This window comes from Ammodytes marinus, assembly GCF_949987685.1.
Source record: "Ammodytes marinus genome assembly, chromosome: 10".
In the NCBI taxonomy this organism is placed as follows: Eukaryota; Metazoa; Chordata; class Actinopteri; order Uranoscopiformes; family Ammodytidae; genus Ammodytes; species Ammodytes marinus.
Genome location: NC_137214.1, coordinates 20,478,854 through 20,497,905, shown reverse-complemented (window position 1 = coordinate 20,497,905; position 19,052 = coordinate 20,478,854). Strand labels below are relative to the sequence as shown.

Here is a 19,052-nt window from a genome sequence, read left to right as displayed (position 1 = left end):
ACTAAATTGTTTGGTGTGACTTGTTGTGGTGTCAGTGTCACTGGTGAGATTTGAACCTATGATCCTCCGTAGACAGAGAAGTCTTATGAGGACACCCTGCGGCTTCACATTTCTGCGGATAAAATAATAACAGCTTATCTGGGAATGCATGTCAACTTACCATGTGAATCTTGTGCTATCATGGCTCCTGATTTACCCTGACGTCAGGCAATCAAGGCACATTTATATGTGGAATCTGATTCAAATACAACACCAGTTCTCTAGAAATACTCCACCGCTGACCTAGACGTATCAACTTCATGCCTCGGAAGTCTTAAGAGAAAGCGGGATGGATGGGGTTGAGTGTGGACTCCAGTTTCAAGGAGTCCTCAGGTGTGGAGTTGGTTGCTAAGGACTCCTGGCTCCAGAGCAACAGCAGGATAATATTGTAACACCATTAACAGGCTGACACATCCAGCCTACTGCTGCTCCTGCAAGTTGAGATGGTGTCTGGAGAACAAGGTAAACCTTAACAATTTTGTATCAGTCAAAGACAGTCTTCACATTTGTGCAGTCTTACAATTTCAGTTGAATTTCTATATTGTTGATTATTGCAGGGGTTCAGTCCAAATGTGTTCCTTCAAAAAGGTGAGGTAACATATAACATAATTATTTTAATATATAATAATCTTTTCCTTGTTTTAGTTGCAACTACTATGGCTCAACCTACATCAAACTGTTTAAACGGATACTGCTATACAGTATAAACATGACAAGCGACACAAACAGTAACTATATAAAGATATGTCTTCATAAGGTGAAATATAACTGCACTGTACAACAAGACACTTCAAATGTCCTTATGTCTGCTGATACTGACCTTATTATGTGTTATAAATGGTTTATTTGACCTCTTTTTGGTGTTAAAATGTCTATAGCTCCTTGTTCACTGTGGAATAAAGAAAATGTTTAAAATCCCAAAAATCTTAAGGTTTCTATTTCGGCGAGTCAAGCAAAATGAAAAAATTATTTCATGAAAATGTATTTGACTCTCAGATGAATTTCGTTTGTGTCTTTGAGTTTAGTGGTACCAATGAGGTTTAGAGTTTGAAGCCAACTTTTTAACTGAAGAGTAAGGCCAGAAAGAAAAGAAAAAACCTCAACAGAGGCAGGAAACCCACCCAATGATTGCATGTTCCCCCTGGACCAAAGTCTCTTGAGTTGCACGCAAATTTAACGTTGATTTGTATTTTTTCTGGGGAATGTTATGTTTTTTTTGGCAGAATCTTGGATCTTGCACAGCACACAACCTCAAAAACTGTTTGGGCCACGGATCCTTGGTGAGTAGCTGATTTCTCTTGATTAAATGAGATTTTGTCTTGTACTGTATAGCCTGTGTAAAAATTAACAGAACCTTTTGGTACCACAATAAGTATCACAGAAAACTCTGCTTAAAAGGAAAGGCCCAGGCTTTAGAGTCCATTGTTGCACTGTTCCAGCCGTTACAATTGCATGTTGCTTCATTGATCCAGTTGTGAAATTGACTCCAAGAATTCAGGAGCCTCTGTGGTCAGTATTTCCTCGGTGTGGTGCAATTTCTTTAAACGACATAATTAAAGACAGATGCCTGGCACGTTTCAGACGTGCGGTAAAAAGGGGCAAAATAACAATGGGGGAAATGAACAGAGGTTGCATTTGATTGAAAGTACCAATCTTTCATTAGGAAATTGCCTGCTTGGAAAAACATTTACTCTGTACTCCTACGGCGACATTTTCATCCTGGCATGCAGCTCCTCATTGGAAACTTTCTTTTTCACCTTTTTTTTTTCTTCAATCGATCAGTGAGAAACTGAGCTGGGGCAACCAGGAGCCAATATGGCCCCTGTCCGCCTCGGCACTCGGAGCCATTCCAAGTGCAAGAATCCAATACCTAGCCAGGCACAAAAGAGACTTCTCAGCAAGGGAGGACCTCCGGAGGTAAATGCAGCCTGTCCTCACCCCCTAACATTATTGATGACTCTATCAAAAAGGCATGAGAGGGCTGTTTGTGTTCATACCCCAGAGAGACTGTACACAAGCTTTTTTATGTTTTGCAGTATTGACATATTTGAGAAAATGTTTGCAAAGCTGAAGGGTAATGACTTGATTCAGGGAATGCAAACTGCAAAGTGATGTTCAGGACTGATGCCAGCTGCATCCCGATGAGAGGCAATCACCCCCTAGGGCTGTCTGGCTCAATTAGTGGACGAGAAGCTGGGATAGTAGTTACAGCTCCAGGAGCTTTTATTTTGATACTGTTTGTTGTCTATCCGCCTCAGCTATCAAATTAAAAGCATAATAACTTGCAGTGTAATTCAACAAAGGCCCACACAGGAAGTGCACTGCCCAGAACAAATGATAATTGATGAGAATCATTAACTGTAACTGAAAGTGACAGCAATCACCAAGCAGCAGGATGTTTGTCAGAGAGTCACAGTATGGAAGATGCTGTTGGTTTATGCTGCTGAATACGTACAATATGTATAGATAGGTTCATTTTGTATTGATTATTTGAAAAGTAATATTAGATTGTAATAAATGTATTCCGTGGACTTTTTGTGTGTTTCTAACCTGATTATCCAACAGACTGCCTGGTCCTTCTCCATTCCTCTTTCAAATATTACAATACTGCGATCTTTGTTGTGTCTGATCAGCAGTGCAACATTATATAATTTTTCTTCATTATGTTAGTTTGCACTGAGAGAAAATGTATAAAGTGGTCACAATTGAGAAGCTGGAACTACTGAATGTTTATTAATTTAATTTTAAGATGACATAGTAATCTTCAAAACATATTATGGAATATCCTCAGACTTATCCTATATACTCATCCTATCACTTGATCATTCAGGAATGATTCCACGCCGATGATTAATTCCTAAAACATGTTGAGTTTGACGTCACATTGATTTCACTGCAAATATTTGAGAGCAAAACAATGAGTGAAACTGAAATTGGCCAGCGGGGAGCATTTGACCTTGATCATGTGTCACCCCTCAAATATAAATTGAAATGTTTTTGTGGGTGCCATTGACTTTTCCACTCGTACCTCCGTCATCATCCCCGCACAGACACTTAAACCATTGTTTCGCTTCCCCCCCTCCCTCCTTGTCCCTCCTGGCTCAAGACATTCTTTTGTGCCAGACACACACACACACACACACGGCGGCAGCACAGTATATAAATGGATGTGGTAATAGCTTCCATTTTCCTGCAGGAAAGAGGAGGAGGATTCGAGCTTCTTCAGGAAGACCCAGCGTCCTTCCTCCAGGGCGTCCCAGCACCAGCACATTGTCCGCTTGTCAACACCCAAAGCCAGGGGCCGCAGCTCCCAGGAAGCGCGGTAAAAGCCTCCATTAGACATCAAACACAAAACAGTAATGTGAAGACTGAATTGGAGCTGAACCACACCAAACACAGGTCAAATGACTTTTTAAGACTATTTTGGAGCTCTGTAAACAAACATTGCTTTCTTTGGAAATCGTCACTTAAGCAACAACAGAGCTTGTTTCATTGCTGCTGTACATATAAAACTAATGTAATTAAAAAAGGATAAAGGGATGTACCCGGGCCAAAGTATAGTGAAAATAGACCAAATCATTGGAGCTCTAAAGCGCTTATGCATCCCATTCTTTGAGCAGCGTATTGACTTTCCGAACTCGGATGACACAATTCTGTAGATATGGTTAGGTTGTTGTAGTTTAATTAACGTGTGTCTTAAAAAAAATTGTTCATTTGAAGATGAATCGATGAGAAAGTTCATCCGAAAATAAGAGCATCATTATTAGCTGCCTTCCTTACTATTGCTAGAGGAGAGTGCTATTTGGTAGTAGTATAAGTTGTTATATTCATATGTGACCACTTGTTACTGCTTCAATGTTAGGTAATGTTTTCTGTGTAGGCCTACAGAATGTACACCAGTACCATGACAAGCTTGAGGTATCTGTTTTAGAGATTATTTCCCCTCCAGTTGGCCTGCATGTCATGGGCTTTTGTCAGATTTGTGACTCCAAACCCCAAAACCTTAATTCTCCCTAAAGGGGGAGGGCCACGTACAAACCCAAAAGTCTGGAACGTAATAGCAGCCGAATATCACAAATCATAGAGTTAAAATTGAGAAGGAACCAGCAAGAGGCCCTGGCCCAGCTCAACGTCTTCACACACTGCATGAGGAAGCCAACTTTTTGGACATCTGTTATTTCAGTGTCAGACTGTGGGAGAGAGGAGACGAGACAATAGAGCTTATTGTCCAAAGTTCAGGACCCCCGGGGACGCTCGCAGACAGCCGCGGAAGTCTTTTTATAAACCTGAAAACAGCAGCAGCAGAACATGTTGTAGGGCAACCACTCAGACAGGGTTTTACTGAAATCAGTACACACTACATAACATGAATATTTGCTATGGTCGTTTTAGATAAAAGACATTCAATTGATTGCTGTTGTTATGCCCAGCACAAGAAATAATTATAACATATTAACGTAATCATTATTCTTAAATCATCTTGTTGCTCCAAAAAAAAAATACTATACCTTGTCACATGTGAGAGATATGTGCCCACCATTGTTAAGTATTTATAAGACTTGTCCTTACAAATTAGTAACATTTAGATTGCAAATAATACGTGTATTGCATCACACAATAAATAAAAAAAATAACATTCTTGGTCAAGTGACTGGGTATGTTCGTGGGCCTCACGTTTAGAATTTTTACGACCGATTTTGTTTTGAATGCATCTCCACCATCACAATCTATGTAGGAACAGTGCTAGTGGCTGTACAACAGTGTAATGTTAGCTCAACAAGAAACAACTTGACATTTCTGATGTGTATTTTGTAGAGCTGTAATTAAAATGTGTTTCTGCTGCTGGTCCCATCACAGGCTGCCTCCTCACACACCTCACTGTGAGACTAACTGTCCTGTTTGGCACGTCGATCCCAAAGTGCAAACTGCTGTGATCACGCTGAGACTGCTGCAGCTCTCAGGCCCCAAACGGAACCATCCAGACTTCCAGAGCAACAGACAGGTGAGATGCTCAAGCACTCACAGAGAAAAGCCACTTGATTGACTAGTAACACTGACTTAACTTCAAAAAATAAAATAAACTAAACTAAACTGCTCCAGGGGCGCTGTACTATGGCTGACCCGGCGAACGACCAATTTCAATGTGCCTTGTGTAAATGCACTAAAGAAAACTTAACTTAAACTTAACTTGATTGTCTATTCTTGACTGATGGTTAAAGATGTTAGTTACCTAGTAGGTCATAACCTCAAATGTGTATGAGGTCATCTGAACTGAACGTTTGTCTGTTTGTGTTCCACCAGAGCGCTGCATCCATGGTTTCCTTTGCTTCCAAGACATCTCGAATCTCCAGACGCCTGGCCCAGCTGTCACTGCCCAGACTGAAGGAGAGCAGCATCTGCAGCCAGCTGGGCCGCCCAGAGGAATCAGTCTGGCCAGTAAGAGCCACCTTCTGATATATCATTTACTTATTTAATGGTGCAATTTATTTTGAACTCGTGATTCTAGCCATGCAAATGAAATAACAGCAGTGCAGCTTCAAACTAATAGTCTTCCCATGGTCTTCTTGGATGAAACAAACATCTTATAACAGCGCGAGAACAGTTCTGGCACGGCCGTATGCCTGGCATCACACAGTCGATTCGAATATCTTCCAGCATTCTGTCAAGCACTGTAAAATTGTTTTCATATGATGAAGACTTATTTCCATTAATTGAGTGGAATTTTCCAATCATCGTCAGCCAAATGACTATTCAATGCATCCTCTGTTTGCCTGCCATTTTTAGCTTGTAAGTGCTTTTTTTTCCGATTTTTAGTGGCCAAACACTAAACAATAGAGAAAAAATTTACAATGGAAAAATATATATACCTATGTTTTTTTTTTAAAGTAGCAACTTCATTCACATCTTCTCATGTTTTTCAGAAATAGCAGTCAGTATTGAAATGATGTAATACATCTCTGAATCTCTTAAAACAGGTTTCAAGGGCAGCGAGGAAAGCCACAGCAAGTGCTCGTGTTGAGAGGCTGGCGACACCTAAACAACTTTCCAAGGGCTACATCCCTCCACGAGAACCAGAGTGGAGGCCAAAATGTGTCCAGGCCACCAGACATTCTCTCGCCATGACAACAGAGTCAGTGATAATCTAGTCTGTGCCCTTTGTGAAGATAGGACTTTGAAGACTGGTGTGATGGCAAATATATTTCGACAATAAGACAAAGACAGTAATGTTGATCATTGTGGACATTTCAATTCTTTTTGGGGGGTTTATTTACACTGGCTTTCATCCTGCTAAATATCCAATGTTTTTCTAAAGCTTTTGAGCTTAATATCATGATAAAGTGTTAGTTTTCTGTATGTAGTTCTTGAGCGATTATTTTAGATGATTTGCAGTGATCTGCAAACTCCTAGCAAACAACGGAAAAGTCAACATGAGCATACGCCACCGGAATTTAATGAAATTATGCAAATTCACAACATGAAAATGAACTAAAACAAATGAATATATAAACTGTCAAAATGATCCCAATATTTTATATATTTTTACAAAATCAAGATGAAAAATCACAAACGTGTTAAATATGTTTAGATTTCAGACTCAGTCAGAGACATGTGGAGGGGGAATGTGAGTGGTGCGATACAACACATATTCCTAAATCTGTTTCTTTGCAGTTGTGTTGGATTGTCTGTGGATATCATTACCATGTGTATAATAAACCTTAACAAAAATGTTGGACTGTGATGTGAGAATCCATGAAGGTTTTCTGGTTTAAATCTCTGACGGAGACGGTAAATTATGTTTGGAGTAAAAACATGTCTCCCAGTCTCATATCTGCAGCCTGTGTCTGAGCCTCACTATGATACTGTGATCCACACGATTTTTTCCTTTGCAGCTGGGCTGGATTTTGCATTTATATCACAACCGTATGTCTATGGATCCTTACACGCAGACAGGTTTTATTCAGTAGGTATTTTAGCCTTCAGCGAGCACCACTGGGCTGACATTGTGCCTTCTTTGTCAGTGTTGCCACTTCCTCTCTATGTCTCTCTGAAGTGGTGAGTGAGCATTGTTTCACTCTTAGACATTTCTGTCACTTTATGCTACTGTGTGCATGCATGTAGTCTGAGTGTGAGAGAATTGAGCAAAGCCTTTCAGAAGCTCCCCTTTACCCTCTTGGAGGTCATGACTTTTAAAAAATAATACCACAATCTGTCTCCAGTTTGGTTTGGGGGACTGCGGCCATAGTTTGGAAATCCACTGTAATCCCATTTACACAGCCAGTGCCCAAAGTCAGCACTGCATGAACGATAGTCTCAATGGATGTGTTCAGAAGTGGAGGCCCTGTTCTCCAATTTGATTGGGAGCGTTTGCAGATCCGTGCAGGTTTGTGGCCCGGCTCGGCTCGGCTAGACATCAGAGGAGATTGATGTCCCGCCGGGAGGCTAATCTGGGATTAGCCTGCTGCAATCATGACCTTGGACCACAAGGTAGTGAGGGGAAGGAGGTGTTTGGACAAACGTTAAGAAAGGGAAAACAAAGGCTTATTCTAAGCCAAACACACATTTCTCAGAGGTGGTCTAACAGGTTAGTTTACACTTACAGTACAGTCAAGAGTTTTTCGCACCAAAATGCATATATTTTTTTTGATGAATCAAAGCAGAGAGACCCACTCATCAAAACATTGCTATTTAGCACCTCTAGAGGTCAAAGCATCCTCAATGCACCTTTAAAGTAATGTCACACATTAAAGAGTCACACAAGCTGCTTCTTGCACTCTGTCTTTCTCTTTACAGACCATGGACCGGATAGAACATGCCTCTCTCTTTATTGTCATTCTTCATAACAACATGTCATTCTGACAAGAATTAATTTCAAGCAGTTTTTTATAATGTGATATATTTTATTATTGGTATTGTATAATCCATTAACAATAAGTCTATTCATTTACCATCACAACATAAATAAATGAAGTAAATCAAGTCTTTTAAGATGACTAACAAAAAAATATTTAACAACGTTTTGACCATTTAAATAATGTTTTAAGCAAAAATGTCAAATATTAGGTTTAGCTTCCTCAATGTGAAGATGTTCTATGTTTCTCTTTTGTATCGCTATAAATCGCTTTGTTTGGGCTGTTGGTCGGACAGAACCAGCAATTATGAAAGCACGGTTTTCTGACAGAGTAAGTGATGTATTGAAAAAATAATGAAAATATTAATTGAATATGAAAATAATCTATATTGCAGGTATCTGCAATTATTATACTTAGCAGGATTATTCATGCTAACGTATAGCATGTGTAAATTATAACTTGATAAATTACTGTATTTTTAACCTAGGCTCAGTACTTAGGCCTATATTGAATGGTGCATGAAGTGACTTTTTCCTTTAGTTCACTGTCACATTGCTGTCAGCCTTACTTCACGCTCAATTGCCCGCTGCTCTGTGCTAACGGCCTCACACAGGATGTTGTGTGCAGTCAGCCCACACCTGCTAAACACAGGAAGTAGTTTAACCAAGACGTTAGCTGGATCTCAATTCAGGGGTTACAGCCAGGCCCCCAGGACTGTGCCTTCTCCGAGCAGCCAGCATGGACATGTGGCCAACCCATTGGTATTGCATGGTTGGGGGAGGAGCTTATTTTCATGTGGTCCGTAGGCAGATTTCCCTGTCCACACAGTACAAGAGGCGAACAAGATTGTGTCTCTGCAAACATTTTCTGGATATCAATCATAGGCTCATACTTATCTTTAGACCATATACTATTAAAATGGAAGTTTTCTCATTTCAAAACGCCACCTCAAGCGTTTTATTAGCCCAACGGCTTTTAACGGCTTTCAGTTACAGTGACAATCACATCACAATCCTGCCCTGTCAGATAATAATACTATCACTGGGAGGGCTTCATATTTAAGCTTGCTCTTGTTTAGATGCCCTTGCAGCTTCACACCTGAGTGATATGACTAACTAAAAGGATTATGCTTGTTTATATTGTTTTGCATAGTAGGCTATTGTGTTGCAAACAACCGTGGCAGGGTGGAGTTATGGAAACTCTCTCCCCACAGAAAGCCTTAGTAAATACTCCCCGAGCAGTGAGAAACTGGCACAGCAGTGTGCTCTGTGTGATGCCACTGTGGTTTTCAACCAGAACCGGATTTCTGAAATCACTGAAAAACACAGTATTTAATCAATTAACCACCATTGAATGCGTCATGAGATGAGGTATAACAGAGGATCCATATGGTTTTACTTTGGTTTATTTAAATAAATTGTCCAATAGAGGAGAAACAGACGGGAAAAAGTATTTTTTTCTCAGAGTTTGTCTGAAGGGGTTTGAACATGTTACCTAACTCCACACATTGTCAACGTTGTAAGCAGATCACTGCTGGCTAGCTGTTTACGAAGAGAGGCCTTATCAACAATCTCGATTTGTGATGGATGTTTTATGGTGGTATGTCATTTTTTTTAAAGTCACAGTAACTATTCAGTAAAACAGGGGGTGTAACTTTTCAATAGATCGTGCAATTTCTGTAATTAATAGCATGTGTAAACACTGCATGCTTAATCAGTTCAAGATCCAAATGCATCTAGCCTCTTCAAGTCTCACTAGGGAACTCTTTGGTATTTTATTTGTGCCAAGGAATCCAAAAATACAAATGCAATGAAGTTTAGTTGAATTGAAACAAAAGTTTGGTCTATTTAATTGTGAAGAATTCTTGTCTTAGACCCCAAATTGACAAATTCAAAGTATTTGTCCAATTGTTGGTCCAAAGGCCAGAGATTTTCAATTGAATATCATATAAAACTACAAAAACAAGCAAATATTCACAGTTGAGAAACTTAAAGTTGAATTTGTGGGGCATTCCTGCTAAAGATTAAAGTTTTGTTTTTCTTCGTATAGAACCCCTAATCGCTCTAATGTGCTTTTTAAATTTTAGGATCGATCTATGGAAGTACGTGTTTGGAGCTGAAATTGAGAATCAAAGTTAGAGTTGGAAGTGCAAAAATGAAAAACAGTAAAAAAGGCAGATAAACTAGAAGCCAACTCAGGGGGACATTTGGTGTCAAATCAGGTGACTCAAATGATGTCCTGGTGGATAAAAATGATAATGGAGTAATCACATCATCACAGTCACGTTGAAAAGTCAGGTTACAGAAACACAATGACGCAGACTGAGCCTGGCAGCTTCTTAATGGCAGATTCCTCACTGCACTGCAGAGTCCTCTTAGCAACAAACAAAAGCAGCCTCCATTCAAATGCTGCACACACACTCTCATTGGCTCTTATGGCACACCATCAGACACTGGGACCATCCTTTCACTGTAGCGACTCGGGGACAGGGAGATCAGAGGCACATTTCTGCTCTGTCATATGGGATCACTGAAGGGGAGCAGGAGAGTGTGTTAAACCATCATGGCTTCATGACCTCTGACCTGCTACCGCCGCAAACAATCTACACTACACACTGATGAAATGATTGAACTTGAATGAGGCAAACATGTAGCAAACAAGTAGAAAGCATTCAACCAATTTAATACTGCTATACTGCTGGAATTAATATCAAACACGCCCTCACTACCTCCTTTTTCCCCTTTTTTATGGGAATATGGGAAATTCTGTAGATATGTCTCTGCCACTTCCGCTGCGAAACTTTGTGTTGATGGTGTTAAGAGACCCAAACTGTTAGACTAAATGGATATTGTGCGAGTGGGAGTGGACTAGGCTCTGTGATTTCAGCTTGAGAAGCTCTGTGTGTGTGTGTGTGTGTGTGTGTGTGTGTGTGTGTGTGTGTGTGTGTGTGTGTGTGTGTGCGCGTGTGTGTGTGTGTGTGTGTGTGTGTGTGTGTGTGTGTATGTGTGTGTGTGTGTGTGTGTGTGTGTGTGTGTGTGTGCACGTACTATAAACAAATATGCCTGTTTTTCTGTTGAACAGGGGAAAACACCCCCAGGCCCAGGAAACACCAAACACCACTATGTGTGTGTGTGTGTGTGTGTGTGTGTGTTATCTTCTGTATTCTTATATTTATGAGCTTTTTAAAATGCCATGAGAAACGACAATGTCAGTGAACATGAGAATCAGCGTTAATCTGTTCATACATAATAAATGTCTGTGTGTGTGTGTTTCTGTGTGTGTGGCAGATGGCAGTGTAGACACTCTGATAGCAGCCTGTAAAAAGCAGCAGCAGTGTTTTATGAGTGGAACTACCTGTTGGGTCGGTGTTGGTTTCTGTCGAACTTGTTGTGCAGAGCATTTAAACTAACAAGGTCGTCAAATAAATCTGTATCGGCTTCAAAAGGTTTATTTTCAGAGTAGAAACAGTTGCTGAAGTGATTAGTAATCTCTTAAAATAGCTGGGCATTGTATTTTTTAACATTTTTTTCTCAAAAAGTAAGACAACTTGCTTTTGTTGGGGTCTATTTTAAAGGGTGGATTAATCTACTGGACATTTGGAGATCTTGCGAGGACTTGTGGCAGCCTGGGCGGTGCATGTGGGACTGATTCATAATAAAACACGGTGGTAATGAGGAAACATGTCACTCAGTGCAACTTTGAAGATCGCTGATGAGTTTGAAATAGTCGCTGGAAAACAATGGAGCTCTACCTCACAGAGGAATGAGATATATCCAGCTTTTGAAACACAGCTAATACCTGTGAGTAGGATCAGTATGTTGGCATAGAGAATACCTTTTTGAGGTGTGCAGCTCTAAGTGGCCGGTGGAATCACGTCAGAGTGCGTCCACAGGGGGGAGAAAAGGGACAATGAAATGACATCACCTGATATTTATTTAGCCTATGATGCCATTCAGCTCAGACGGCTCACATGTCCACACCCCACCTCACCCCACTCCTCTACTACTGGAAACGTTCCAGATTTGTCCCTGGAAGTTTCTGGATAAACGGCAGCTGATTCCGGCAGCATCCATTGTGTGAGCCCATGCACTTCCTTACATCCTTTATACTCCACTGAACAGCTCGGCGTCCAGCTCCGCTCCCTGCTGACAGACATACATGTAAACAAAGCCTGAACACAAAAGCATGCTGTCCCTAAAGCCCACCCCACCCCACCCTTTCTAAACTTCATTCAACCACCAATGTGTATAACTATGGGGCTGCCTCAGTTCATTCGGCCCCTGTACTGTACACTACAGTAGCCCTTAAAGCACACACTCCAAGTCATTTGAACTTATAATAACAATACGTTTATTTTCTGTAAACATGGCGGTTATATTGGCAACAACAGCACACAAACACCTTCACATTCCGTACAGTAAGTTAAAATAGCTTCATATAGATACACAATAACAGAGATGGACACATCGAGAGGGATAGGGGGGGGAGGGGGGGTATGAGGAAGAGGTGGTAGGGTCCGTTTTTGTCCAGGAGAAAACAAGGTCAGCTAAGAGCTTCAGGCATCCCAGGGGATTCTTCAGACCCTCAGTCCAGCACCGATCCCAACTCAGCCGGAAGACCCTCTGCCTCCCTCCACTGCGCGTTACGTAGCTTGAACCATTTCTGGAGGACACAAATAGACAAAGAAAGAAAAATGGCGGAAGGATGTGTTAATAAAAACAGGTAACATGAGTTTGTTTAGCTGTTGTCGTTGTTGTTGTTCAGATGCAAAGCGCGGATCAGCTGAGTTTGGCACAACATTTGCTGCTGCAGAGCTAAGTTAGAAACGCGAGAGCAATGAGGTAACTAGACAGGCCCGACATGGATATTCCTGAGAAAGCTGCCCATGGTGGAGTTCTTGTATCTTGTATTGTCAAGAATTATAAGAACAAAATACTGGGTTCTCCAAATTCACTGTTCTTCTTTTCTGCATCCTCAGGCAACTCCTTACATTTAGGCCTACATACATACCTGCACATCAATTGTCTACTGTATATGATTCTAAACTGTGCAACCTAATAGGCCTAGTCCTAGTTTATACTGTATGTGATGTGTCTATTGTCAGTATTCAAGCAAGACACATGAGACACTAAAACCACTAGTACTAATGTGCAATTTTAACGCCATGTGAAATGCTTCAACTGGTCTCTATTACAGTTTGTTATGGGGTCATGGTTGAGTTGAGTCATGTTACATTTAGCAAGCTAGTATTCTACATTAGCATATCAAAATCCATGTAAACAATTTAAATGTTATGAATTTAATGTACGCTAACGTAGAGGCTCAGTCCTCATCGCAGCATGCCCGGGTTCGAATCTGACCCGGGTTGTACTCTGCCTTTCATTCCCCTCTTTACACACCATTTCATCTCTGTCTCTCTACACTGTCAATAAAGCATGAAAAATGCAACAACAAATAAATACTATTCATGTGTGTATGTTGGCACATGCTAATGTTTAGCACGTAACCTTAAGCTATTTGTCGGGTATGAATTGAAATGTGTGTTTAGTTTTAGACATGATTCAAAGTGTGCATAGATTATGTTACAAAGAGATTTACAGGGTGGCTGAAAGTTGTGTTTTGGAAATCTAAAACAACAACTGAACACAGAATTAAGGTTTTGGTCAGGGTTATTTTAAAACAAAAATGGTGTTCTCAAATATAATTTTATGCATCAAAGACATCTTCATATCTAGTGTTTTATAGTTTGTTCTAATAAATATTCTGTTATTTCTGTAACCAGAGCGCAATCATTGGCTGCAGAAAAACTAATATAAAAAAAACATTAACTGCCTTTCATAATCACATTACAGTCACATTTCTTGGCACATTTAAATGTGGTCACTGACTCATAGCGACTCGGGCAGTGAACCCCGAGGCTAAGTTGTATCAAGAAAGCCACAGAAGATGAATTTTTCCATTCCAGTTTGAACATAGACTGCGTGGGCACTGACTGGACCTGTTCCTCTGGATTAATCTAATAGTTCCCTGCACTCTGCCTGTGCTCCACTGAAACTCTGACCAAATGATGATGATGACTGCACCTCGACACACACATGTGACCCGGCACATTGCTGTTTTGCAATTCGTGTTGTCATGGGGATTCACAACAATGCTGACATCATCTGGATTAAGCAGAGGGGGAAAGGGAGGGATTCTGGATGAAGGCTTAAAGACACGGGACCCTGGCCTGGCAGGCTGTTTCGAGACATGCGCCTGGCAGAAGGGGTGGTTTCCACATTCGGTTCTGAACAAATATTGAGATTCACATTATGAGTCTTTTGGGTGTGCACTTAAAAATAAATCAATTCAATCAATTGGCTGTATACTCTGTAGTTTTGGGATTTCATATCAATTTTCCAAGCTCATAGTTTTTATCTAATTTTCAACAAAAAAAAAAAGATCCGGTTTATGAAGTTTTAGCCTTTAAATATGCCATTTTGTATTCCAGGTTATGCATGGGATCAGAAGTCAGTTGTTTTTTGTTGTCTGTTTTTTCTACTGGTCCTTTTTCAAAGAGAAAGAAAAAATCTTTTAAAAAGCATTTACGCACATGAAGCCACTTCAGAACAATAATGGCGCGACCTATAATCCTGCTGACCCCGTACAAATGCTGTTTGTCATTTGTTCCCTTTGACTGGCAGTGGATTACATAACAAGGTCTTTCAAACAAATGAAACGGTTCTATGAAAGGAGCTCAAACGTGCCGCTGCAGAGGCTTTAAGCACGTTGTAAATGTGACGCAGGGGAGTGGTAGCCGGGGTGTGTTTTTCTTCGGCTACACCTTCTCCAATGAGAGCTTTTGTTAACAAATCCAAAACATTCAACGGGAGGGGCGGCAGAAGCCAGGAGAAAAAACACACAAATCAGCTGGAAAATAAGTCAGGTCTTTTGATGAGGGGCCACAGACCTTTACCTCACCCAGGCTAGGGCCTCCCCCTTTCAGGTTGGCCCTGGTTTCAGCCACCTTTGTATATACCATGAATGGAAACAGTCACCAACACTGAAGAGGAATTAGGAAGCAGCATTGTGCACTTTTTAGTTTTTCAAACATGTTTCACAGCCTCATCTCTGGAGGCAGAAAAGGCTGCATTATAAACCGCAGTGGACGGAGCCAATTAATGAAAGACTTAAATAATTGAGACAGGTGGCAGATGGGGCTTGGCAGTAATAGTAGTAAGTCAAACCAATTAGTTATCAAAGTTACAATCTTCTCTTCTACAACAGCATTGTGTTTCCACCTACAGTCTTTCAGTATAGCAGAGGGGCACGTCCTGATAGTTGCGTGTGGGTTTGTTCCAAAGTAGAAAACACAGGCCATGAATTTCCACCAAACTAGCAGCAGATATCCACCTGGGCCTGCTAACCCCGACTGACAAAGCCTCATTAGCTCATTAGCTTCAACTAGCTTCTGCTTAGTCATTTTAAAGGGGGGTCATTGTATGGACAATATGAAAATAAATGCTTATAGACAGGATCTCTCAACCTCTGGTGCAAACATTTTCACTTCTTTTTTAAAACTGTCTCTCTGAAGGTAACCTCCCTTATGAAAATGCAATACTAAATCTCTGGAGTAGGCCTACGCCTTGAATTCCCAAGGAAGAAACTTGCTTCTCTTAGGCTGCATACGTAGATGAACGTGCATGGGGGTTGGACACGTTTGCATAGCTGCTTCTTTTCTACTTGTTCGTACAACTTGAATAATGTTGTCTGGAGGGTGTTTTGAACCTGCCCTCTTATCAAGAACTTAGACAATAACATGTTGTTGGGTTTAGGTGTGCGACCTACGGTTGCCCATAGCGCCCTTGTCTGCATTTCCTGTTCGTAGGAGCACCATTTCAGCTTCACAGGGTGCCCACACTGGCAGGGTTCCCTCATCTTACACACATCGGCCGTATCAGCTTTAAATCATTGGAGCTGACCATACCGGTCGACACCGGTCGCTTAACAGCTTGTGCTTCTCTCACTCTTTATTCACATATTTGCAACCATGGCATATCTTTATGATTGAAGTTTTGTTTTGGGCTTTGAACACTGCCATTTTGATATGCAGTCTGTGCAGACAAGGTGATAAAGAGGCTTCATCCATCATGTTCATGTTTACACATGAGGATCAAATGTGCAAGTGTACATTCAGCAATGAGAACTGGTTTGTTCAGTTGAGATGGGCACAAACATGGAGCAGAAATTTGCCTATGGAATGAAAGGTCCAATGGCATGATTTACATGTAGGGTTTTACCTCCTGGTGAGTTCAGCTAAGCAACGAGTCATGTTGTTTGCCTGCCAAATCCCAAAAGAGGAATACCAACTATTCCAATGATCTATCTATCAGAGGAATGCTACTAGACGGGCCTACAGAGCTTTCTGTGCACCCTCAACATGTTGGTTGTTATCTATCGGTGCTCTGAGGCTTCCCATCTGGCTCCTGATGTGACACTTGCACACACTGTACAGTAGGCCAAAGGCATTCCTCAGATAGAGGCATGGTGGGAGTGCTTAAGTGTGGGAGAAGGGGCTGGAAGAGATTAAATACCTAAGTAATAATGCCATGTTTACCATAATTGGCAGCTTTTCTGCTTCACTTCATGTCTATAACAATGAGCCGTGCCTCACAATATCCGCCTGGTGGTTCCCTCCTGTTTGGTTTGAATATTGTGTCCTAGGCTGACAGGATCAGTCTTTCATTTGATTAGCTGATAGACCAAAACATTTTTATTTGCTGATTTTCCTTGTCTTAAAGCTATTAGTACATAACTTTTTCGTATAAATTAATTTCTGTTACTTCCAAGCCATTGCCAAAACGAGTTGACACAAAGTTGATTAAGCCTATCAGCTCCACAAAACTCTCTTTGTATTCCTCAGTATGGCAGCGTTTACAAACTCGTGTCACCTCCTGACACTGGCGTATGATTGTAGGAAAATCCCAAGCAGCACCCAAACATTTTTTCAGTTGTTGATTCTACTGTTAAGAAAAAACCTGGACGTACAGGAGGAGGAATAAAATCAATACGGGAACACCGAAAGGCTTATTTCATGTAGACACGCCGACAGTGTTGTTGTAATAACTCAGAATTACTCATGGGGTCAACATAAGTTACGCACTATAGCTTTAACGTAATAGCACAGTGGATATTTTTAAGTCTTTGACTTTTGTTGGAATACACAAGACATTTGATGATGTTGCCATCAGCTCTAGAACATTTTGATGGACAAGTAAACCTTTCTTTTTTTTTAATGTTTCTCAGCCGAAATGAATAATTTGCTCATTGAACTCTAATTTGGGATCTTTCATGCAGTAGGCCTACAAGGAAAAACTAAATCAACTGATTACTTGTCTGGTGATTGACTGAAAAATTACAAGACTGGCAAACTAGAACTGTTTCAGTAACACAAAGGTTTCCTTCTGTATATTAGGAGCCTCACTTAACACATAACCACATGTGTTTTCAGTTATCTCTCTTCTGGTAGCCTAGATCAAAAGCAGGTCAGTAAAAAACAAGCGTTTCCCACATCCTACCAAATATGAAAGCAGTAAAAACACGAGCAGTGACAGTGTGGTCACAAAAGCTCAAACCTATAGCCAACAAAAGTGGCGTCACAGTGCCGCCCTCAAGGTTTGATTGACAGATGATCCTTCCTTTAAAGTCCCCTCTTTAACCTTTAAGTCTCCCCATGCAGACGGATGGGTGTTAGTGAGAATGAACAACAGTTGTTCTCAGAGCTGAAGGAACAACAGGAAATGTGTTTCCATCAGGACAAACAAGCTGGAGTTGCTCTAGTGACGATCAATGGGGCGCTGCAGTCTTTTGTGGTTGGTGTGTTTACTCCTAAAACCAGGATTATTTCATCAGACTGTGATATTTCAACAGAAATGTTAACCAGGATCAGTCTGAGCCCCGACACTGTCCACAATCCAGCTCCATTCACTGTCAGTGGAGCAGCTCCACGTTTGTTTTTGCTTTTAGATGAAACTGTTCCAGCAGACAAATACTCTATATCTCCTCTTCTCTTCGATTTCAGTAAAACTTGAAATATGCAGTGGAGGAAAGTAATAAAGAACATTTACCGAAGTACTGTAATTTTGTGCAACTTTTAGGCAATTTCTAAGGTATTGTTTGGTAACACTATGTGAAACTTTTCACTGCTCGTGAGTTACCACGCAGACTCAAATCATAAAATACAGCTTTACATTCAACTACTCAGTGTTACAGTTATTGCTTTTAGCGATCAAATCTGCATTGAAAATAAGAAAATGTATAGGCCTATAATTTAAGCATCAACAATGTAACACACTGACATACATGTTCGTAAGGAATATAGCCTACTTTTTACCTGCATGGTTAATGGGATATTTGGTTAATGGGATATTTGTCATTTGTTTTGTTATGTCTTGCTTTATCAATTGGATACAAGAGACTCTAACAATATCAACTATTAAATCACCATAATATAAACGGGGCTACAGGCCTAAAGTATCAAATATAATATTAGGCTATATCAAAAATAATATTAGGCCTAGTTTTAAGCATTATAACGTATATCAGTGTCATATTACAAGGAGCTATAGCAGTCTGATGTTCATTAATTAACAATTACATTCCAGACTTAAAACATGTGAAAAACTTCATCCCACACGCTTTGCCAATCCCTGTGCTCACACAACACACGAACGGTAAGAAGAGATACATTATTGACATATTGGGTCAGTCCTACTCACTAGTGTTTCCTCCTCTGTCAGCCCGCACTCGGCAGAGATCAACATGAGCGACGTGCCGTCCGGATGCCTGCCGACTTTAGTGAAACTTTCCTCCAGCACTTTGACCTGGTCCTCCGATAGATTCAGACTCGCCATCATCGCTTTACAAGACATAATTCCTCTTCAATGTCTGTCCGACTGCAAAAAGGGTTTTTAGTTATTCAGCTTCAGCCCTGGGAGCTCCGGAGATGTGTGTGCGCACAGCTGAACGCGCGGTGCGCAAATGACGCGGTCGGAGATGGAGAAGCTGGTGGCGGGTTCACTGGCAGCAGTTTAGCGAGTGAAGTGGAGGCAGTGTGTGTGTGTGTGTGTGTGTGTGTGTGTGTGTGTGTGTGTGTGTGTGTGTGTGTGTGTGTGTGTGTGTGTG

The 19,052-nt window shown here is 40.9% G+C and overlaps 1 protein-coding gene across 1 annotated transcript; it reads right to left on the bottom strand.

The window, feature by feature from the left end:
- Window positions 1–12,215: 12,215 nt before the first annotated feature.
- hopx (HOP homeobox) lies at window positions 12,216–19,052 on the bottom strand. The gene is made up of 2 exons (XM_080036147.1): window positions 18,647–19,052; window positions 12,216–12,551 (listed from the first exon to the last, which is right to left on the bottom strand). Exons 1-2 carry the CDS (start codon window positions 18,797–18,799, stop codon window positions 12,474–12,476), a joined length of 231 nt encoding a protein of 76 aa, XP_079892273.1. The 5' UTR covers window positions 18,800–19,052; the 3' UTR covers window positions 12,216–12,473.

Bases quoted from the DNA above. Each gene is read 5' to 3' on its own strand.
- hopx (XM_080036147.1), bottom strand. From the start codon at position 18,799: ATGTCTTGTAAAGCGATGATGGCGAGTCTGAATCTATCGGAGGACCAG. The intron at 12,552-18,646 runs GTGAGTAGGACT...TGTGTCCTCCAG, and splicing joins TGACAGAGGAGGAAACACTA to AAATGGTTCAAGCTACGTAA.